Source organism: Ostrea edulis, chromosome 4 (genome assembly GCF_947568905.1).
Source record: "Ostrea edulis chromosome 4, xbOstEdul1.1, whole genome shotgun sequence".
Taxonomy (NCBI): domain Eukaryota; kingdom Metazoa; phylum Mollusca; class Bivalvia; order Ostreida; family Ostreidae; genus Ostrea; species Ostrea edulis.
This window is the reverse complement of record NC_079167.1, coordinates 79,133,598-79,158,500: the sequence shown is the minus strand read 5'-3', so window position 1 is coordinate 79,158,500 and position 24,903 is coordinate 79,133,598. Positions and strand designations below refer to the sequence as shown.

The 24,903-nt window shown below is 35.1% G+C and overlaps 1 protein-coding gene across 1 annotated transcript; it reads left to right on the top strand.

The window, feature by feature from the left end:
• Positions 1–187: 187 nt before the first annotated feature.
• Positions 188–20,510, top strand: LOC125653208 (multiple epidermal growth factor-like domains protein 10). Its single transcript, XM_056163859.1, has 12 exons — positions 188–430; positions 3,173–3,415; positions 3,924–4,061; positions 4,161–4,301; positions 4,515–4,655; positions 5,303–5,446; positions 7,606–7,743; positions 13,185–13,322; positions 13,858–13,995; positions 14,077–14,208; positions 20,118–20,232; positions 20,317–20,510. The coding sequence occupies exons 2-12, from the start codon at positions 3,175–3,177 to the stop codon at positions 20,480–20,482; spliced, it is 1,632 nt and encodes a 543-aa protein (XP_056019834.1). The 5' UTR covers positions 188–430; positions 3,173–3,174; the 3' UTR covers positions 20,483–20,510.
• The last annotated feature ends 4,393 nt before the right edge of the window (positions 20,511–24,903 follow it).

Genomic DNA, 24,903 nt, shown 5'->3' with positions numbered 1-24,903 from the left:
CACGTCGTTTTCTTGTTGAAACGCTGGAATAACCCCATACATTTTACACGTAAATTTTAATTTTTTATTAATTATGACGATGCAGCTACCATTACTTGTTCTGATCAGAATTATGTTTGTAAGTGGAAAAAATATTATTTTCACTCTCGGATAGCAATAGAATAGGTTTCTTCATTTACAGAAATCCTATCTCAGAATAAGGAGACCGAGCAAGCTGAGAAGGTAACTGAGTGCCAAAAATCTGGAACATGTCAGCAGTTTCAATCCAGTCGTGCAGTAGATGGAAACATTAGCACGTGTACAAGGACTGCAAAAATTGGAACACCACTAACATTTCCAGATAAACGGACATGGTGGTACATTAACCTTGAGAAAGTACTTAGCATTTACAGCATCAGAATACAGTTCAAAGACTATGGAGAACAATATGGTATGGTTTGTGTTGTTTTATTACCTATGTCTTGATACATAAGTGCAATGATTTTCGTTTTATGTCCATTTCGCTATTTTTTCATCTCTCCTCTTTAATTTTCACTAATACTACATGTATCTACCGGTATATGAGTCCTCTGATGGTCAAGAATAAGAAATTACTCGAATGTTTCTTAATTTCTTAGCGGCTTGCTAATCATACCCATCTAATTGTTTTCTTTTATTCAAAACGTAGATATTACGCCAGTAGTTAATGCTATCAAATTTTAGTACCTACTCTACATACAGCAAATTCGAAATGCTATTGCTGTACAATTAGACAAATAAAGGTTTCATTATATTCTACAAATTAATCATGTCAAATAAATTTCTTTAATGTGTATTTTGTAGATTAATACAGTGAAAGGCGTTGATTGAAAATAATATTTCATAATAATTATATGTATTTAGAATGCAAACGATGGTAATTAAAACTTTAAGAAATTCTGCATCAATTAAATGGAAGTAATACATGCATATCTGGAATGTACATCGTCAACTTCCCACATTTATGTAGCAATATTCCATTATCACCTGCATATGGTGTTTATATATCTCAACTGATTCGATACGCAACAGCTTGTTCTGGGTATAGTCAGTTTTTAAATCGAGGTAAGCTACTGATAAACAAGTTGATGGTACAGGGATTTCAACAGTCTCGATTGAAGTCAGCATTTTGCAAATTCTATGGTCGTTATAACGATCTAGTTCGTCAATACAACCTCGCATTGGGTCAAATGCTGTCTAATGTGTTTCATACCGATTGTTAAGCCGTTCTTGGCACACTGATTTTGACTGCGGATAACTCCGTTTACCTGATCAGGATATGGGGCTCACGGCGGGTGTGACCGGTCAACAGGGGATGCTTACTCCTCCTAGGCACCTGATCCCACCTCTGGTTTGTCCAGGGGTCCGTGTTTGCCCAACTATCTATTTTGTATTGCTTGTAGGAGTTATGAGATTGATCACTGTTCGTTATCTTCGCCTTGCATAATGAAATGATAATGTTTGTAAATAAGATTTTTTGTATCAAATATATCGTGAAATATGGATCCATAGAATGTATCATCCTGCATTTCTGTCCAAAAACAAATTAACATATGCTGTATCACAAAGTCTCGCACAAAATGCTTCCTAAGAGGGATATCACTTGATCTTATTATACTTTCACGTAATATACTCCAATCTTATTGGTCAAGAAGCATTTGAAAAAACATTCTAAATATTTCCCTCTGAGAATAATAAGCACGCGCCCCAGGGTTATAGTATCTAGCAACGGATAATACTACTTGACAACGGGTTATATTACAAAAATTATCCCGTATAAAATTGATGCGCGTACGATTCGCCGAAGATTGTTAGACGACGTCGATTGAGCGTTTGTAATAAACGCGAATACCCGCATTAATATACATAGCATGGTATGGTGGTGATTGATGAAATGTTAACAGACAAAGGTTTTTCTGCTTTGTTGTTTATATAGCATACAGTATATTAAAACATGGTATTGATTGATCATATGTCAACAGATTCAGTTTACCTGATCAATATATACATGTAGGGCTCACGGCGGGTGTGACCGGTCGACAGAGTATGCTAACTCCTCCTAGGAACCTGATCCCACCTCTGGTGTGTCCAGGGGTCCGTGTTTTCCCAACTCTCTGTTTTGTATTGCTTATATGAGTTATGAGATTGATCACTGTTCGTTATATTCGCCTTTCACGTTCGTTTTTCTGCTTTGTCGGCTACGCCTCGTTTAAAAATGGTTTTCCCGGGGTGAAAATTTTCAATTTTATGCTCAATTACAGGCAATATCTATATAGTATTATCCTTCAGAATAATACAATGAATTTTATTGGTCGACGACTGGTCACGAATTGTCTCCCTCACGTGCAGTAACTACTCTATAAATGTTACTAGCGCAAGCGAGACAACTCTGATAAAAATAAATAAAAAATGTGCATGATCGTTAATTAATGAATTCTAATAATGAATTGTGTCATCCTAATGTGATGTCAAAATCGAATCTTTTCGTCGCGTTAATGCTGGTTTAACTGCTCTATATTGCTAAACTTATAAACATCGAATAAATGTATAGCATTGAATATAAAATAAGATAGTGCATGTAATTATGGATAACATTGATTACACCCCTCGAAAACCATTGAAAATTTATCTAAATCTGCAGGAAAAGTTGTTACAATTTTTCTGACGTTCAAGAATTTTAAATATGACAAAAGTCAATAAATGTTTGATTACCTTTATACTCCTAGATTCTAATAAAACTATAATGATAAGTGTCGGAAGGTGATAACTCTACTGACACAGAATAATTTGTGATGTCTCCCTGCTAAACAGTCCATAATTGTATAGTGTATTATACAGTTCTTACACTTTCCTATTGTGGGAATGGTATCAGTACATGCTTGTTTGCCAGTTTGACTTGCCACTCACTTTTAAGGTTACCTATCACAGGTGCAATCGTGCTTGTACCTTGCTCTTTTTCTAACATGTTACATATTCCACTTGTCTTCAGCGATTTCAATATTTTGATCAGAATCCATAGCATATAGATAAACGAACATGTGGTTTTCTAATAGAAAGTTGATACAAATAGTCAAATACCATCGCTTATATATCAAGGAAAAGTCTTCTCTTCTTTCCAACTGATAATAGTGTCATCAAAAATTGATAATTTCAGTCATGAGACAAAGAGGGCGTTTTGCTGGTTTTTCACTCTATGTGTCGAACACAACTATAAAGGAAGATGGGTATCTGTGTTACAAGAACGGAAAGGAGATACCGACCTTGGATTTCAGTACAACTTGCGTCAAACATGGACGTTACGTAATATTTTACAATGAAAGACTTGACGGGACAACTTATCCTACCGGATATCAAATAGAGACAGTTTTCACTGAGTTGTGTGAAGTAACTGTAACAGGTAATACTGTGCTACCAATTATACAATTAAAAATCCATTTAGTGTATGATAAATGTAAATTAATATGATAAATATATTAATATTGTGTGTTATATTGTACTACATCATTAACCAGTTTGTACATACGTTTGCAATTTTATGATGAGTGTATTGTATTGTTTATTTCGAAAAGCAGTATTGTTTATAGGTTGCAAATATATGTAACATACATGTATATTACAGTAATAACGTACATGTAAGTGAAAAAGACATCAATAAATTATAATGACAATTTTTAAATACGAAATAGATCATGTGGCTCAAATATAAAGGATATCTTTATGTTGTGGCCTATGTTGTGGTGTGTAAAATGAGGAGTCATATCTCCAATATTTTCTCTGTACATGTACTATATCCTTAGGTTGTAAAGAATCCGGTGTGCTACCTCGTTATACGGTTAAAATCCATTTAGTTTATGTAAATGAGGTCTTATATTTTCTCTGCATCATATATATATATATATATATAGGTTGTGAAGAATCCGGTGTGTATGGATATATCTGTGATCTACCCTGTCCAAACAACTGTCAGGAATTGAGATGTGACATTGTCAACGGAACGTGTTTGGGTTGTACAGCAGGATGGGTGGGGGAGTTTTGTAACACATGTAAGATTATTGTTAATACTTGATTAAAATATGATTGACACTCTCATGTATGTATGCAATTTATAATGAAATCTTATTAAAAGAATGAATATTCCGTAGCATGTCCAGCTGGATATTACGGTTTACAGTGTAGATCTACGTGTACTGGACACTGCAGAGACAACCTGTCCTGTAACCACACCACTGGACAATGTGACTATGGATGTGGTAATGGATGGACAGGAACACATTGTAACACACGTAAGTTATCTTAAAGATTTTTTAAGCAAGTAAAATACAACTACTAACTATAGTGGAATATTTGAAAGATAAAAACGATGAAATATCAACGCATTGTAAATTTAGACTTGTGAAAAACAACAAAGCATTAGTAAAGTAGCTTCGGTTGTGAAACGGAAAAGTATACGCTTTTTTCAAAATAATAAATTGTTGGATAAAATCATATTTTACCAGAGTGTCCTGCAGAATCATACGGCCCTGATTGTGTGTATAACTGTAGTGGACAGTGTCTGAGTTACCTCCCCTGTAGCAGGGAAACAGGAAGATGTGACAGAGGTTGTAATCCAGGATATACCGGGGAACTCTGTGACAAAGGTTGATGTTGAAAGTGTAGTTTGATGTTTTAAATAAGTTATCGGTGGTATTACAGAAGTATTTCTTCTTTCTAAGTTGATGAAGTATGCTCTAAACAGTATTGCACTTTGATATTTTATTTTGTTATACACCTAAAATATTTCCCCATGTTAAACTTATACGATTTAGAACCAACATTTTAACTGTTAAACTTACTCTCATATTTATTATATGAAACACATAGCAGAAACACGAAAAAAGTAATTATTGATTATCAATTAGGACATTGGGTGTGTTTTCTTTTAAACTATAAATGTAGTGGACACGTTGATAAATGTACGCAATCATTCTGTCTTGTTAAACCTCAACAAACCATGTGCATCTGGTAAAAACTATACCTAGAAAATGAAGGTGCATAACAAATAGTTATAGACTGTGTCCACGGATAACGGCTATTTTGTTTAATCCTCGAACGGATCTGTGGCCGTCTGGTCAATCAAACAGCACCTGTCATCGGACTCAGTCAATAACTGTATAATTCAAAACATACATGATATCTCTCTAATATGGTTATCATTAAATGATTTTGACACTTGAATCCGGCCATGATTTGCTCAAGAACATTTAGATATGATGAAATTATAAACAATTTTTAATCACATTGATAGTCTGTTCAGTTGGTCGGTACGGATTGAATTGTTCAGAGAGCTGCAGTTCCTATTGTCGATCTGAAAGTAATCATTGTAACCACAGAGACGGACATTGTGAACATGGATGTGACGATGGATTCAAAGGAAATAGATGCGAGGAAAGTAAGTATCCAGTTCTTAAATGAAACAAACTTACAGTCTGAAATGAATTTTAACTTTTACTCTAAATAGCATACATACATAGCTATATCTGTCTGTCCTTGGCCTTCAAAAGTTTACTGCATTTATTCCTCATTTTTCTTAAATTGAAAGCATCAAGGAAGTTAATTAATCAGTAAAAAAAATAATAATTTACATGTTTTACGTACTATATTGAGTGATATGATAGATAGTATGAACATACCAGTATGTTGGAGTATTACATGTATTTGATCTTTCGTTATGGATGGTGGAATACTGTAATGTTCTTACTTCGTTTGAACTTTTTGCATGTATGACGTTAATAAATGTTTGACATTTTCCTAACGGCACCTTTCACGCTTGTAGTCGTGTTTTGTAGGCCTATTTCTTCAGTTAATGGTTTATTCCCTGATCTCTGAGTAAAATGGTAGCCTGGTTTTTAGTGGTATTTGATGTAGTTTCTTGTATGATCTTGCTCATATTGTTTACTATCTAGCATGTGTTGATAAACACTTTTTGATAAACAGATTTTGTTCAAATTGTGTTTTGTCACAACTAAGGCATAGCTGAAAACGAAATTCGGAGACAAATAGGAATGGTGTGGTTGATTGGTAGGTTGTTTTGAGTCACGTCGAGAATTTTTCACTCACATTGAGACGTCACCAGCTGTTTTCTGTGAATTTAGATCTATACATAGAACACACCACCGTAGCAAAAGTCTCTATTGTTTTTTTTAAGGTCATATCCGAAAGATTATGATTCTAACTTCTAAATGTCGAGCGTTTAGTAAAGGAGCAACCACTACCTACATGTATGGTTACATCGTAGGTTTGAGGCGGCCATGGCATGAGAGAAACTCGAACGCACGACCTCCCGGTTACAAGGCGAATATTCCATTACTGCGCTAGCGCGACGGGGAAGTGATTTGGAAATCATTTCTAAAGTCATGTGTGCAGCATCAATGACAAATGACAATGTATCTCCCTATGAATATACAACTCATTCTTCAGAAATGTTGACGATTCACATACATATTGCAACTGGCTCACTGACCTTATCCTACTGTCACATATCGAAGAGAATCCAAACAATAAAATTTTTGTGTACTTAAGGTATATGAAAAGTATCTCCTTCGTGGCAATATGAAATATGATATGCTATGTAACAGTTTATGAGCTGTGTTATGGAAGGTTATTTTGATTTTATTGAAAGTACGTGCTATTCATCAAGTATTATAAAAAAAAAAATAGGTATGGTATCCTTGGAAATATTTGCCTTGTGCCATTTTTGTCAGGATGAATTGAAAAACAATTTTGCTCCGTTTTTTATTTCCACAATATATATTGTTGGTAGTCTAAAGTAATACGTATATTCACGTAACATTGGATTGACCCTTTTAGTACTTCGTTACTAGCTTGAAAATACGGATGTATATTTAATTGCTGTTATAAAATTTAGAAATTCATTTCAAAATTAAGGATTATCTCCCTCATGCATAGCTCTTATCCTTGGACGAATTTGGCTCTACTTGTTTGGCACGCTGTTTTGGGCTATATTTTGCTCTAAAACGTCAAACTTATTTCGGATTTCAAACATTTCGGTTAAGCATCACTGAAGAGACATTATTTGTCGAAATGCGCATCTGGTGCATCAAAATTGGTACCGTATAAGTTTTACATTATGACCCTTGGGTCGAGGACTCTGCTGGTGGACTGTTAGTCCCCGAGGGTCTCTACATCCCAGTAGCTAAGTACTTCGTTACTAGCTTGAAAATACGGATGTATATTTAATTGCTGTTATAAAATTTAGAAATTCATTTCAAAATTAAGGATTATCTCCCTCATGAATAGCTCTTATCCTTGGGCGAATTTGGCTCCACTTGTTTGGCACGCTGTTTTTGGCTATATTTAGATCTAAAACTTCATAGTTATTTCGGATTTCAAACATTTCGGTTGAGCATCACTGAAGAGACATTATTTGTCGAAATGCGCATCTGGTGCATCAAAATTGGTACCGTATAAGTTTTACATTGACCCTTTTAGGGTATTAGCGAAAACAAATCAGTGGCAAAATATCCTTAGCTACCGTAGTCAATTTTGATATTTTGAGATAATTATCATTGTCCATTTCTCTTCTTTTAGTTTGTAATGATGGCTGGTATGGAGAAAACTGCTCTGCACGATGTAACGAGAACTGTGTCAATCAGTCATGTGACCATATCACAGGCAGCTGTACATACGGATGTAAACCGGGATGGAGGACCCTCAAATGCGAAAAGAGTAATTCTTGATATGACATTTCTTACTAATATTCTTTGCATCATATAGCCTTTAATTATTTCAGCTTCGGTATTTCAAATGATCAACAAATTAGTACAAAAATGATCAATAAAGTGCAAATCTATTTTTCCAAAACGCATTTCTATAATACTGTCAATTTTTAGAATATATGTGCGCTTTATCTACGTATGACATACATTAGCATACACGTATATTGAATGCAGTCTGACGTGTTTCTTACCGATTGTTAGACCGTTCATTTTATGCTAATTTTGACTACGGATTACTCCGTTTACTTGAATAAGATCTAGGGTCCACGACAGGTGTGATCGGTCAACAGGGTATGCTTACTTAATGGCATCTGATTCCACCTCTGGTGTTTCCATGAGTCTGTGTTTGCCCTGTTCTCAATGTTGTACTCTTTATAGAATTTATGGTATTGATTGCTGTTCGATGTCCAAAATGCACTTTTTCATCTTGCAGGAAAAGCTCGAATCACAAATAAATAATCTTATATTGCTTCCCTCTAATGTTCTTCTAGAATGCTCAGTAAAAACGTACGGCAAAGGTTGTGGAAATCACTGCAGCAGTCATTGCAGATATATGACATGTAATCCAATCACTGGATCTTGTTTGGAGGGCTATTTTTAATTATTGTGTACACACGTCGGACCCAGGTACCTACTTCACCTTTTTCGTTACTATTCTATTTTTTATTTTTTTTTAAATTATTTTTAATTTTTTTTTTTTTGCAAAATTATTGGGGCGGCGACCGCCGCCCCTGCCGCCCCTGCCGCCGACGCCCCTGTAGGAATATTATGTATAAGATGTTTTCGTTGTGCATGATGCACAGCGAAAACATCTTATACATAATACTCCTACAAGTACAATATGCAAGAGCCCTACGGTCCTTATGCGATGATAGGTTTTTCCCCTTGTTTTCAGAACGTTCATTTGCCGTTATTTTGACATGCAGTTATTAAAATAAGATATATTTAGTGACCCCCCCCCCCTCCTCTGGGATTTTGACGTTTGGACAAAATAACATATATGAGGGCTTTTTTTTTTTAGCTTGTCAATAATATTAGCCAACTTCTCTGTATCCCCCCGTACGTTGTACTACGTGACTTTATGGTAATCGTATGCACTTTTTTCTTAATTTTTCTCACTATAAGCTGAAATCAAATTACTGCATATTCCTTCTGGTTACATGTAATATATAATATATTATATGATATAATATAGATAATATTTGCTACTTTAAATGGCGATATTAAGTTGTGTTTAATCATGTAAAGTACATACAATACTACACCTAGTTTTAAGACCTAGACATAAAACTTCCACTAAATAACTAGTAACTGTATTATCATTATTTGACCTGAAATGTTTGTCTCAAATTGATCAAAAATCTAATTTTAAAGCTCCATATAACATATCAGTATGTTTGGAAAATAGATCGATTCCTTCGATTAGTTTTTACGTCTATACATGTACGGTACAAGTATACACAAATCTGTAAATGTGAGATAAATCAAATACTGTATGGATATAAATACATGTATATATTTAATCTAAAATTAAAGGTGCATCAAAACCAGGAACAATATGCACTACGATAATTGACAAATATCGGTGCGATTTAGCATATAAACAAATTTGCGTGGTGTATAACACTTTCATTTGAAAACCCTTACGTATTTACTAGACTGTGCTGAATATGTATTAACAAACACAGGTATTTGTACCCGTCCAATGATATTAATGACATGTAAAATCTAACTAGAATTCTTTTCGGACATATACAGATTCTATGTTGGAACTGCCATGTGATTATTTATATAATTCATGCATCCAGAATGTAAGTAAATACAACCAACAAACTCATTTTTTTTTACGTTGCCGCGATTTTGACGTTTCAAGTTCACGAACTTTGACGTCGTTTTCTGTGACTTGTGACGTCGAAACATAAGGGCCCTTTTCTCATGACGCCAGTCATATATATATATATATATATATATATATATATATACGTATATATAACGCGCTATATATATATATATATATATATATATATATATATATATATATACGTATATATAACGCGCTTGCGTTAAATTTTTAACTTTGTGTACTGTTTATTCTATTTCTTTTTTAATATATATATATATATATATATATATATATATATATATATATATTAAAAGAAATAGAATAAACAGTACACAAAGTTAAAAATTTAACGCAAGCGCTTTCATTTTATAATCTTCAGGCGTTACATTTTAAAATAATTTTGAAATGGTCTGACGTCATAAAGGCGTCCTAACTTTTCACGTACATAACGACGTCATAAACGAATGAAGGAAAAAGGTCAAACTCCCCGTCGAGGCCTCATTACGTCACCTACGTACAGACCTCTCCTATGTGACGCAGCACAATATACAGATTTGTATATTGTGAGTCCGCGATTATCACGCGGGCAAATAACAATAAAGAAGTAGTTCGTAGGTAAAAGATTGAAAATATTGACATTAAGAGCATTAATATAAAAGTATGGATTTTATTTTACACATAAAATTATCAAAAGATCATTAAAAGGTAGGGATACTCTGCTCAAATTATAGTGTTTAATGTTTACATTCTTCTTTTGAACTGTTTACGTTTGACGTTACGTTTTTATCGTCATTCTACAGTGACGTCACACAGTATATGCGACCTAAGAATTCGCTATCCCATAATGCCTAACTGGAAGAGATTGGTTTGTGAGCAAACGAACTCTGGCGGAAGTTTGGGGAAAAGGTTTTTACGTTAAGCATATTATGACGTCATAGATAATAACAGTAAACATATGTCACACTAAGCTATTGAGAACCGGTTTTAAAGTATTAATAAAGTGTCTTTCTTTTTCTCGTCGGGAAATAGTATTTTCTGTCTACAGTTTATAAAACGGAAATACACTGAATTGTCCGTGGCCACTCACATCTATATATTCACTAACTTTAATTTTTCTGTATCCGGGTGTTGAAATGTGTTGTTTATGAACTCGTATACGAGTTCGTAGAGTAGTTCCAGTCTCACCGATATAATGTTTTCCACAGCCAGCACATGTTATAACATAAATTAAATTTTTGGTGGAGCACGTCATATCTGAATTTACCGTAAATTCCTTGTTGTTAAATTTAAACGAATTTGCTTCACTTAAGTATGGGCACGTTCCGCATCGCCGATTGTCACATTTGGTAAAGGTGAAATTTTTTTGGTTGGACTTTTCCTGAAACTTAGATTTACATAACAGTCTCCTAAAATTTTTCGGTTGTCTCTTGCTGTTGATAAAAGTATACTTCTTCATAATTTTCCTCAGTTTTCATCTGTTTTTAGTAGGTCGTTGAGTTGCCGAACGATAGGTGTAACGTTAGAGTTCCTTGGGTTGTATGTTGTAACAAACGGTAAAATGTGTGGATTTGTTATGGGATTGATTTTGGATTTATTTATAAGATTTTCTCTATTGAGTTCTCTGGCTTTCTTGATTCCGTCGTTTATAAGTTTGATTGGATAATTCTGTTTTTGTAAATAACTATTTAATTTCCCTAAACGTTGTTCCCTGGTAGGTTCTTCGCTAACGATGGTACATATTCTTCTGGCGAGGTTGTAAGGTATGGCACGTTTTGTGTGTCTTGGATGCGAGGACGAAAAGTGTAAATACTGGTGAGTGTCCGTGTGTTAGTAAAAAATATCTGTAATTATTTTGTCCTCCTTTTTGATAACAGAAACATCCAGGAATGGTAGACAAGATGTACTGTAATCCATTGCGAATTTTAAATTGATATCCAATTCGTTTAGAATGTTCTTAAATTTATTCAAATCCGTCATGTCTTTGTTCCAAATAATGAAGCAATCATCCAAGTATCTTTTCCAGTTTTGTCTTATATATAGACCGAATTGTTCATCAAATGATTTTTTAACTTTTTGGTATAATAATTCCTCTAAATAGCCGAGTGTAAGTGTGGCATATGTTGGAGCCATTTTGGTTCCCACTGCGGTACCTTTATCTTGAAGATAGTGTTTGTTGTTGAATGTAAAATTATTGTTTTGTAGTGCAAATGCTGTTGCCTATAAAAAAAAAAGTCTTTAGAAAAACGTTCATCTATTTGTTCTAGGTGTTTATATATCCAATATTCTAGTGCTTGAAGTCCTAGTGGACAAGTAATATTAGTATAAAAATTAACAACATCAAACGTTACTAATATTGCGTTCTCGTTTACCTTATCAGGTAAGTGTTGTAAGAAATCTAAATCATCACGGACAAAACTGTTGACTTCATTACACAGAGGTTTTAATATAATGTCCAGCAAGTTACTAAGTCTTTGTGTTGGGGCAGATGGCCCCCACACAATTGGGCGGAATTTCAAATCCTTGGGTCTAAGACAAGTGATGTATTCACAATTTTTAAGCTATATTGTGTGTTTTATTTCATCCGATTTGTGGACTTTGGGTAAGCCATAGAAATAGCTTTCTTTAAAATCAAAATTTGTGATAAAATCCTCTTCTTTTTCAGTTGGTGATGACGGATGTTTTTGTATAATTTTTCTAATTTTTTGTAGAATCTTTTTGTTTTGACTTTCATTTATTTCCGAGTAGAACTCATCGTTGTTTAGCATATCTAATATTTTGGATTTGTAGAAATCTGAGTCCATTATTACCACTGTTCCTCCTTTGTCAGCTTCTTTGATAATAATGTTTTCATCCAATGACAATGATTTTAACGCATTCATTTCAGTTTTCGATAGATTGTTTTTTCCGGTGTTTGAATTATCATCAATGATTGGAGTTTTTAGTAAAACATCACAAACTCTATCTAACATATTATTTCAGCCTCTCCTTGGATTAAATTTTGATTTATTTCTGAGAAGGCTTTCTTCCAGATTTTTCTCTTCATCATATTCATCCTCCTCACCAACGAATTCGGCCAGTCTCAATCTGCGAGTGTATTCTTTAGTTAATTCTTGGGTATTATTTCTCGGTGTTGGTGTAAATTTTAAACTTTTCGATAATAAATTTATTTCGTCTTTTGTCAAATGTTTGCTAGAAAGGTTGATCACCTTTGGGTCCACGGTTTATGTCTGATGTTCTCGAATCTCTGGCTTCCGTTCAGTTTGCCTCCGCCTAAAAAATACTGGCTGCTTTTTCTTCCAATATACGTGGTGCAATTATGTTTGAACACGTTTGTTGTTCCCGAATTTTTATAGTTTTTATAAACAGTTTGGTTTTTCGTTTTGAATCCTCTGTTGGTTTTTCTATGGGTATCTGAGTCTGATGTCGGCCTTGATTGATACGGATTGCGTCCTGATTGTCCTGGTTGTTTTTGTTGGAAATAAATTTATTATCGAAAAGTTTAAAATTATTATTAATATTATCAGCATTGTCTATTTCTCTTCTTTTAGTTTGCAGTGCTACGTTTTATGGAGAAAACTGCTCTGTACGATGTAATGAGAACTGTGTCAACCAGTCATGTGACCATATCACAGGCAGCTGTACATACGGATGTAAACCGAGATGGAGGACTCCTCACTGTAAACAGGGTAATTCTTAATACGGTGTTTCTTGTTAATATTCTTTGCATCATATAGTTTTAAAAATATCAAAAATTCTTTTCCAGCCTTGGTATTTCATATGATCGCCAAATTAGTACAAAAATGATCAATAAAGTGCAAACAAATTTTTCCAAAAAGCTTTTGTATAATACTGTCAACTTTTAGAATACAAATACATGTGCGCTTTAACTATGTATGACATACATGTATATTGAATGCTGTCTGACGTATTTCATACCAACTGCTAGGCCGTTCTTTATATAATCATTTTGACTTCGGATTACTCCGTTTACCTGATAAAATCTAGGGTCCACGACAGGTGTGATCGGTCAACAGGGTATGCTTACTTAATGGCATCTGATTCCACCTCTGGTGTTTCCATGGGTCTGTGTTTGCCCTGTTCTCAATGTTGTACTCTTTATAGAATTTATGGGATTGATTGTTGTTCGATGTCCAAAATTCACTTTTTCATCTTGCAGGAAAATGATAATCTTATATTGCTTCCCTTCTAATCTTCTTCTAGAATGCTCAGCAGGAAAGTATGGCAAAGATTGTGGAAATCCATGCAGCAATCATTGCAGAAACATGACATGTAATCACATCACTGGATCTTGTCTGGAGGGCTGTACACCAGGATATTTGGGGAGTTTCTGCAACAAACGTATGTAGTTTGTTAAGAATAGTAACACTTATTGTTCATTTCTCATTAATTGCGAATATGTACATTGTGTATGTATTTAAGCATGTGACGAAGGAACATATGGACTCAACTGCTCCCAGAATTGTTCTCAGTACTGCCTCGGCGTTTGTGACAATGTTGACGGATCCTGTGCGTGTTCCGCTGGGTGGGCGGGATCCCCTGACTGTAGTGAAAGTAAGTGTCTATCTTATATATTTTGCCAACGATTATTCTTTTTTTATCTCAACTGAGCTGAAAGCTCAACTGAGCTTTTCTGATCGCCTGTTGTCCGTCGTCTGTCCGTCCGTCCGTCTATCACAAAATCTTGTGAACGCTTCTCCTCCTATATCGCTTATCGGATAGACTTGAAACTTTGTACAATGCTTAATTACCATTTGTAGATGTGCACATTGGTGGGACAGGAGGATCCAATTATTTTCCTAAAAGTTATACTGGATCCAAGAGGGGTGGAGGATGCATAATGGCTTGTGAACAATTCTCCTATATGGCTTATCTGATTGATTTGAAACTTTGTAAAAAGCTTCATTGCTATTTGTAGATATGCATATTTGCAAAACAGGGGGATCCAACTATTTTTCTAAAAGTTAAAGCAGATCTAAGAGGGGTGGATAATGCTGAAATAGCTTGTGATCACTTCTCCTCTGATATTGCTTATCCGATTAACTTGAAATTTTGTACAATTATCGGAACAGGAGGATCGATTTCTTATCCTTGAAGGTATAGTGGATCTGGGGGATGGGGGTGTAAACTAGTTTGTGAACACTTCTCCTATGTGGCTTATTGGAGTTCATAATGTCTATGTTCCTGCTCATGCTCTCTTCTCCATACCATGCCGTACATTAAGGGGAGGAGGTTTCATTTGGAGCACTTCCAATTTAGGGAGCTGGGAAAACATTTGTTTTTCATAAAAACAATCTCTAGTTAAATATTACGTTTATAAGTCATGGACGCAAAGTAAGTGATCCCTTGGTTTTATGAGCTGCAACTCATGAGAGCAACGACTTCCCTAAAGATCTTTGGAGTTTGTCATCACACGTTCTACATTACATTTCAAATATGTTCCATGTTTTAGATTTTCTCCTCAGGTACTAAGAATCACAATGTGTGTATCGATCGAAGTAGAATAGTTCTATTTACAATCATTTCGTCAAGTTACATGTACCACTTGAATTTGTAGATGTAAGATAGTGTGTACAATTACTTCATGCAATCCGTTTTTATCAAATTATCAAGATTGCATTCTTTAAAGTATATCAAAGTTCCACAAAGTATTTAAACCATTCCATATCCTGTGATTAATCTCATAACTTCTATATTTATATTACAAATCGCATTTTTCTCCATGAACCAACCAGTTTCAGAGCACGACACAATCCGTTCATATTGACTATGTGCTAGCGCGATTCACAAAATTTGTCTCAAATCCAAATCCGTTCATATTGACCATGAACAGCTCAAAAATGCTGTTCATTTCTTAAATAAGCAATACAAAATTTAGAATTGGGCAAACACGGATTCCTGGATATACCAGAAGTGGGATATTGTGCCTAAGAGGAGTAAGCACCCCCTGTCAACCGGTCACACCCGCCGTGAGCCCTATATCTTAATCAGGTAAACTGAGTTATCCGTAGTAAAAATCAGTGCGCTAAGAACGGTTCTCAATCGAATTCAAAATTATATCCCGTAATGTGCATCATTGAATAAATTATAGTAGTAGTTAGCATTCACTTCATAATTGTTGGATTTAATTTGTCATTAAAAGTACGAAAATATATAAGATTCATATTAGTACATCAGACGAAATATCCTCATATTCGAGTCAAATTCGTTTCTGTGTTATAGCTTTTGTGGAACTTGGATTGTAAATCACTGTAACAATCACGAGTACGTCATATCGAATACGCCCTTGAAATTTGAATTACCCATAATTCTCTGCAAATAGCTTCTATAAATCTTAATGGTTTTAAATGACAATGTTTGCATCGTGTGTTTTTTTTTAAATATGAAAAACAAATAATTAAAACTAAAAAGAAAAAACATATTTCCGGTTCAGATATCTTAAATACTTTTGAACTACTTCATAGATGGCATTGATATAATCAGGATCAATGTTTTACGAATTAGATACAAACTTCAAATTACTAATATGATTGGGATAATTACGCTTGATATAAAAAGAAGAAAATACAGACATGCAGATGCTTTAATATTCTTGGATAATTGGATATATTTCAGCAAATTACATACACGTATACAAATAGAAAACAATACATATACGTGTAACAGGTAGAAGATGAATGGTTTGGTGCGGGAAATACTTTTTCATGGAAATGTCAGTTTTTGAAACACATTTATCTACGTATGACATGTATGTTTATTAGTAAAAGCTCAAGCGATAAATAAATCATTTCAGAATGTTTCCCTCTAATATTCTTTAGAATGCTCAGTAGTAACATATGGCAAAGGTTGTTGAAATCACTGCAGCAGTCATTGCAGAAACATGACATGTAATCACATCACTGGATCTTGTGTGGAGGGCTGTACACCGGGATACTTAGGAAGTTTCTGTAACAAGCGTATGTCTTCTTTTGAGAATAATGAACACACTCCATGTGGGTATCAAGCTATATACAAGTTCTGGTGTGTAGATTCACACATACATAGTTTCGATTTTTATTTAATCCTTATCATATGTACAAGCGGCAAGGAACAGCCATCTATAATCGACTGAGATATGAGATTGGCCAAAAACAAAACAAAGCATTAATTAGTCCAGGTAAACGCAATCTAATTAAAAATTTGACTTCTTAGATCTGCGCTGTATACTCTGCGTAAGAAGATCTCACATAACCCGACTAGGGGTCATGTTCATGTGACCTTTATGTTAACCAATCAGCGCGTCGCCTATGAAATCGTCGGTGTTAACAATTCAAGGATAATGATTGTTTAGTTTGAAAGAAAACACATGGCAGGTAGATGTGACGTCAAAATGCACTGTTTACGTCAACTGGCGTTATATTCCTCGCGTTAATTAAGTAAACCATCTTGACAACTATTCAAATCGTACTTAGCTCTATTCACACATAAATCACAATTCACATTTGATTTAATTTGGGTGTATTTTATGCCGTATGTTTTGTTGTTTATATGAACGGAATAGATTAGGCATTATTGCGAAAATTTAAAGTCCTTTATGTGAGAATATGCATTGTTTAGTGTGGGATAAACTTCGTGGGAGAGCGATTACTGCAACTTGTTTACGAATTGCCGGGAACCGCCTAGATAGCCCTCATTGTATGTATGACGCAATCTGACTGGCTGATAGTTCTCATGAATGTCCCAAGCAAAACGTGTTGCGGATGTGACCCCTATCGGGTTATGCCAGATCCTACTGTAGAGATTGTGAGCGTATCTTATAATCTAATTTTAGTTAGATTGAAATAAACGTAATTGACTCATTCCTTCCTGAATAATACCACTTCATCTAACAATATTTCTTGACATATTTTCAATATATTAGAATATAAATGTCTATGCTTAAATTAATTGATTGTATATTGTTTAACGTCCCTCTCAAGAATCTTTCACTCTATGGAGACGTCACCATTGCCAGTGAAGGGCTGCAAAATTTAATCCTATGCTCGGCGCTTACGGTCTTTGTGCAGGAAAGGATCTTTATCGTGCCACATATGCTGTGACACGCGGTCTCGGTTTTTGCAAAATCATCCGAAGGACCGCCCCATTTAGTAGTCTCTTACGACAAGCAAAGGATGCTGAGGATCTATTCTAACCCATCATTGGGTTAAATGCTATCTGTGCGTTTCATGTCGATTGTTAAGTCATTCTTGTCACACTGATTTTGACTACGGATAACTCCGTTTACCTGATCAAGGTGTAGGGCTCACGGCAGGTGTGACCGGTTGACAGGGGATGCTTATTCCACCCAGGCATCTGAGGGCTCTTATTCACAAAATATCTTACGACTAAGATCAAAGTTTACAAACACTGTCATTTTCTTATTTTTCATTTCTTGTAGATTTTCTTGATCAATACATAAAGTACACCCATGGTTCATAGAACCTGAATACATACTTGTGACCTTGTGATCGGTATTTAATTTTCAGACAGAATTATTTTGTTCAGGTTAGTAGTAAGATGTTTTGTGAATAAGCTGTCAGGGTTCTTTAACGTGCCAACACCTACTGAGACATGGGACCTCCGTTTTTAAGGTCACAAGAAGCAAAAACAATTCTCACTTCTTGATACCAAATGTTTGGAGAAGGAGCAATCACTACCTATGTTAATGTCTAAGGTTTGACACGGCCTTGGCACGAGAGAGGCTCGAACTCACGACCCCCTGGTTACGAAGCGAACAGTCTACCATTAAGCTATCGCGATCGGTTGTATCGATCGAAGTATAATCAGGGGTCAAATGCTGTCTGAGGTGTTTCATATCGATTGTTAGGTCGTTCTTGTCACAATCAATTTAACTACGGATGACTCCGTTTACCTAATCAGGATATAGTGCTCACGGCGGATGTGACCGGTCGACAGGGGATGCTTACTCCTCCTAGGCACCCGATCCCTCCTCTGGTATATCCAGAGGTCCGTATTTGCCAAACATTTTATTTTGTATTGCTTATGATAGTTATGAGATTGATCACTGTTCGTTATCTTCACTTTTCATTCGTTTAACCTAACATTGGTCCTAACAAGCATTATTCATTTCTTTCATTAACTGGGACTGTCTGTATTACATGTATTTAAGCATGTGACAAAGGAACATATGGACTCAACTGCTCCCAGAATTGTTCTCAGAACTGCCTCGGCGTTTGTGACAATGTTGACGGATCCTGTTCGTGTTCCACTGGGTGGACGGGATCCCCTGACTGTAGTGAAAATAAGTGGCTAACTCATATTTATACACAATTATTTCATCTATCTACCGAAAAATATCAAGTTTGTAAAGTCCTATTTTTGAGATACAAATCATGACATCAATGTTGCCTGGGCCAAGCCTTACGACGTTTAGACTCTCTGCATTAAATAACGCTGCAATAAATATAACCTTTTCAGCCTCCTCCCTTCTCAGTGAACTAGCAATCACAATCTGAATAGAAATTGTTTATTGTTTAAATTAGAACCATATTATATAAATGAATAAGTTACATATTTACCTTAATCTCGTCAACTTACCACTCAAATAAAATAGTGCATCACACTACTCACACACAGTTGGGTGTATCCGCAGTACATTCTAAAATACAATTTTCATCTAATTGACAGAATATTGTGATGCTTGACATACATACCTGTATAAGTAAATCCAATGTGTCATATGCTTTTATTGACCATACCCTTGACAGGTGTGGCTAAAACAATGCACAGGAGAAGCTGTTCATAATATGCTTTAGGATATGTAATTAACGTCTTAAGATATTCATAACTCTGAATTTCAACCAGCATTTGATTTCTCTGAACTTAAATAAAAGGTGAAGATTACGAACAGGGAGTGATCAATCTCATAACTCCTATAAGCAATACAAAGTAGATAGTTTGGCAAACACGGACCCCTGGACACACCAATAACTTATACGTTGAAAAAGTAAGAAACTAGAATTGGAATATCATTTCCCCAAATCAAATTTCTCTTGACTTTTGCCTTCGTTGGAAAGTTTGTTTACTGTAGTTACTGTTTTACTCGTGGTATCACGAATATTTAATGATAACTGTTAATTAAATTTGATACCGAAGTTTGTCATCGTTTTTACCTTTTCAGATCTTTCTAATTTAGTTCAACCAGTACTGTTCTACAGTTGTATTACCAGTGAATTTATCCGCTGATCTCTGTTAAATCTTTGTGAGCTATTATGGGTCACTTTCAGTATCTAGTTACCCCATAGTTGTACAAAATATCATATAAAACATTTTCAAAATATCCCCATCCTCATCCCCCCCCCAAAAAAAATATCAAGAACCTTTAATAGCATTGTTGTCTATCACAAATGTGTAATCTTTCATATGTTCTAGTGATAGGGAGTAAATATAGATTCAGAATTTGAATATTTTTGTATTACTTTCAGACGCACCTATTGTCTGTAATAACGACTATAGTACTCCAGATGCATACATCGCAGCCTTTTCTATTTCACTGGTCATCAACTTCGTCCTTCTTGTTGTCATTGTTATATTATTGAGGTAAACAAAATTGTTTGAGGATTATGAATATTCTCAATGAGTAAAAAAGTCTTTGTTATTAATATCAATCATACTACATTTTAGGGTAATCTATAACAGAAAACAAGAGAAGCGTTCCTCGGACTATATAGCTAGTGCTGAAATATCACCGCCATCACAAGTCAGCAATAACGATGTACACCAGTATCAGGAACTCAACATGTCCAATGATAGTTCATATCAGAACCTGTCATTAAGAGATCATTTATAAAATGTATATTAAACGTAACTTATTCTTCTTGTTTTCGTGATTATGCTTTTTTATTGATAAAATGTGAAGATAACGAACATTAATCAATCTCATAACTCCTATAAGCAATACAAAATAGATAGTTGGGCAAATACGGACCCCTGGGTACACCAGAGGTGGGGTCAGATGCCTAGGAGGAGTATGCATCCCCTGTCGACCGCTCACACTCGCCGTGAGCCCTATATCTTGATCAGGTAAACGGATATGTTTTCTTCACCTTCACATTTTGATAAGCAGGGTTCATACATGTTAAAGCTACATTTATTGAAATATGAAAAGGTGAAGAAGATAACGAACAGTGATCAATCTCATATCTCCTGTAAAGAATACAAAATTACGAGTTGAGCAAACATGGATCCCTGAGCATACCAGAGGTGTGATCATGTTCCTAGGAGGAGTAATCATCCCCTGTCTACCGGTCTTATCCGCCATGATCCCTATGTCTTGATCAGATAAACGGAGTGATCCGTAGTTAAGTTCAGTGTGTAAAGAACGAAGATGAAATAGATATACAATGATAAATAGAGTATGTGGTATTAAAAGGGTGTATGATATAAATTTGATTATTTGGAAATTAATTGTGGAATTTCTATTACACTTATCAGAATTGTTAAATATAATGTACTGTTAAATCGGACAAATGTTGAAGACAAATTATAAGTTATGATAAAGAATCCTCACAACTACGGTTGTAGGCAGCTTAATAAGCTGGTGACGTTTCCACAAATTACGGTACGTACACTGTACTTTGTTTGGAAATATTGCACGTAGTTGTGGTGATATTGAGGTGAAGCCGAAGTTAACAATGGGTGTTTTGAGGGGTAAATATTTTCAATATTACCCTCAACTAGATGCGGAGGCCTCTGTGGCCGAGTGGTTAAAGCATCGCGTTCAATATCATACGGCCTCTCACCTCTGTCGGCGCGGGTTCGAATCCCGCTCGCGCCGGTAAGTGAGAAAGTTTCCCAGTTTACTTTCGGAAGGTCGTTGATCTCTTCACAGGTACATTGTATGTGGGTTCTCTCATCCAACAATAGAAAAACTGGGCGCCACCGAATAACTGAAATATTGTTAAGTGTGGCGGAAAACATCAATCAATCAACTACATGCAATATTTGTTTTGTTTTATTATACGGAATGTTATATAAACACTAAAGCAGAGAGACACGTCTGTTGACATTTTGTCAATCACTGTCATGCGATGTTTTGTATATCAATGCAAGGTGAAGATAACGAAGATAACGAATGCAGGTATTCACGTTTATTTTAAATATCGTCTAACAATCTACGGCGAACCATACATGCATAAATTTGACGCATGTGATGACCTTTATAATATCATCCGTTGTTAAGTATTGTTATATTTTGTCACAGTGGAACGAATGCATTCAATTCTCAGAGCGTAAGAATACGGTTTTTTTTATCTTCTCAATCAGATTAGAGTATTTTACATGAAAGTATAATGAAATATGAAAATTTCCGTTTTCTATTTCTATTCCAGAAACAACTTCTTATGATGTCAAAAGGTCTAGTATATGGCTTCTCTTACGGTTTTAAAAAAAATATTTTGGAAACAGTTAGACTTCTTTATCACAAGAGCTATTTTCCAGTGGCTATGCATTTTACAGAACCTAACAAAATACGCATAATTACATGCATACTAAAAACTGGAAAACCATAACAGTATTTGAAAAACTGGAGTCCCATAAGCATCCTAAATGTTCTATACAAAGTAGCTTCTAGGTGCATTGCTGGAAGATTAAAAATATTTCTAGATAAAGAAGAAGCTACGGTTTATACAGTAATGAATGATTCCAGTACGAGTCCCAAAATATGGCATTCAAATAAGGAATATATGGAAAAAACCCAAACTATGTTTAATTTGATCCAAAAATTGTTCTGTGGCATACGCAAGGAGCATGAAGTTGGCATAAAATTGCAAAATGTGCGAATCAATGAAGAAAATTCATAAATTCAGGGGTTTTTCCTTTTATAAAACATACAGCGCATGCGTCAACAAATCCATATTCAAATACATTGTTGTCTTCTATTAACACACAATATCAATTTTATTTTGTTTGACAAATGAGCATACCTTTTCCTAAGCAATATTCTGAATGGAATTTATGTTTTTACAGAGTGTATCAACCTTTGTTGTGAAGTGGAAAAGCCTTATTCATGGCGTAATAATGCTACCAAATAAGTGATAATTTTGATTTAGTTGATTTAGTATACTTGGCATATATCAAACTTACTTAAAACACAGATCAAGCTTAATTCAAGAAACATTTAAAACAGATAGATTTTGGGGTTCATTTTTGTGCATAATAATACTTTGTTCTTATTTGATAGGAATGAATAAGGTATTTTATAGGGAAAATACATTTGTATTAGGCCGGGGTATTATCTAATGCAATTCAGAATATTATCATATACAGTAAAATATCTGTATCTCGAATATGGTTTCTCTCGAATACCCCGCTTGAGTCGAAGTCGACCGCCGGTCCCGGCCGTTTTCCCTATATAAATGATTTAAAAAACTTCTGATATCTCGAACACGGTAATCTCGAATACTCCGCTTATGTCAAAGTATTTTCAAGGTCCCATGCCCTAATTTCACCTGGCTTATCTCGAAGTGCAGTCAATTTTCCGGTCTGCTTACCATACCTGGCGTCGTTAAAACACACGTCTCCGCCCGCGGCTACATCAATTATAATTAATGACCGCTAATCCACGCTCGCCTTTTCCGAGTAGTCACGGGTGGCCATAATTGTTTCAACAGCTCAGGTGATCAGTGAAGCCTTCCAACATTACGGATTAAGTCCACCGCCAATTATGAACCGACACGTCCGATTCCAGGGATGGTGTTTTGATTGATACACGCTATATCATTAACATGTGGGTTAGATAAACGCACAAAATTGTCGAAGTGAACTTGAAGTTAATGCTCATAATAACGATAATGCATTTAATAATACACGCCTCATCATTAAAACTAGAACATAGAAAACACGAAAATCTTCAAAGTGAACAGAAATTAAACACTTTGGATCACAACAACATATAAATAGAGACCCGTGAAATTTTCATCATTCGACAACATGTCTCAAGACAGTAAAGACAAGCTGCTAATCCCTGGCATTAAAAGAAAGTTAAAATCGCATACCATAGAAACTAAGATTCAAGCTATTGCAGATGTAGAGAAAGGAATTGACAGTAAGGCGGCCATCGCTCAAAAACACGAAATCCCTCCAAACACATTATCAACATGGATAAAAAATGCTGAATAAAATAGCATGCGTATTAGCTGTACTTAATAAGATATTGTATTTAATAAACATAAAAAGTTCTTTTTAAAAATCCGTCTTTTTTGTTTCTTACGTGATAGGTTCTTTCACTACAACGCAATAGCTACATCCTAGTCGGGCCTAGACATGAGTAAAGTAAGCATACAAATTGTACGATCATCTTAATTTTGAAACACATTGTGAATGTGATGTTTATAGATATGGAGAGAAAAAAAACACCGAAATATTTGCCTGTGAAATCCCACAATATCAATCAACTTGCATTATAAGAAACGGCAACGGGGTTGTTGTTTATAATGCAAATCCCATACTATGCATCATATATCCCCCTTCAAAAAAAAATTCAAGATCGATTTTGGATATCTCGAACCCCCGGATATCTCGAAGTATTTTCGAAGTCCCTTGAACTTCGAGATAGAGATATTTTACTGTACCTGGGAGTAAGCATCCCCTGTTGACCGGTCACACCCACCGTGAATCCTAAACGGAGTAATGCGCAGTCGAAATCGGTGTGCCAAGAACGGCTTAACAATCGGTATGAAACATGTCAGACAGCATTTGACCTAATTATAGGTTGTATTGACGAACTAGATCGTTATAACGACCATAGAATTTGCGAAATGCTGACTTCAATCGAGACTGTTAAAACCCCTGTATCATCAACTTATTTGTCAGTAGCTTGCCTCGATCTAAAAACTGACTATACGGAAAACAAGCTCTTGCGTATCGAATCAGTTGAGAGATATAATCACCATATGTAGGTGAAATGGAATATTCCTACATAAATGTTTAGTATTTTAAACGAACGTGACATTACTTCCACTTTTGGTAATCGTACTTATACTGCAACAGCCCTATCAAAAGATGAAATTCTTCAAAACCATGCTTCTGTTTTAAACACATTTAATATCCCAGTCAATGGGTCTAATGAATATAAGTTACCGTACCTATACTGGATTCATAAACTACATGAAAACCCTTACAAACAAAGATACATTGCTGGATCCAGTAATTGCTCTACCAAGCCCCTATCTTTGCTCCTCACGAAAATATTAACAGCTGTGAAGGAGAGGC

Coding starts and splice junctions, on each gene's coding strand:
- LOC125653208 (XM_056163859.1), top strand. CDS start 3,175: ATGAGACAAAGAGGGCGTTTTGCTGGTTTTTCACTCTATGTGTCGAAC. Junction 4,302..4,514: donor AGGAACACATTGTAACACAC/GTAAGTTATCTT, acceptor ATATTTTACCAG/AGTGTCCTGCAGAATCATAC. Junction 5,447..7,605: donor AGGAAATAGATGCGAGGAAA/GTAAGTATCCAG, acceptor CTCTTCTTTTAG/TTTGTAATGATGGCTGGTAT.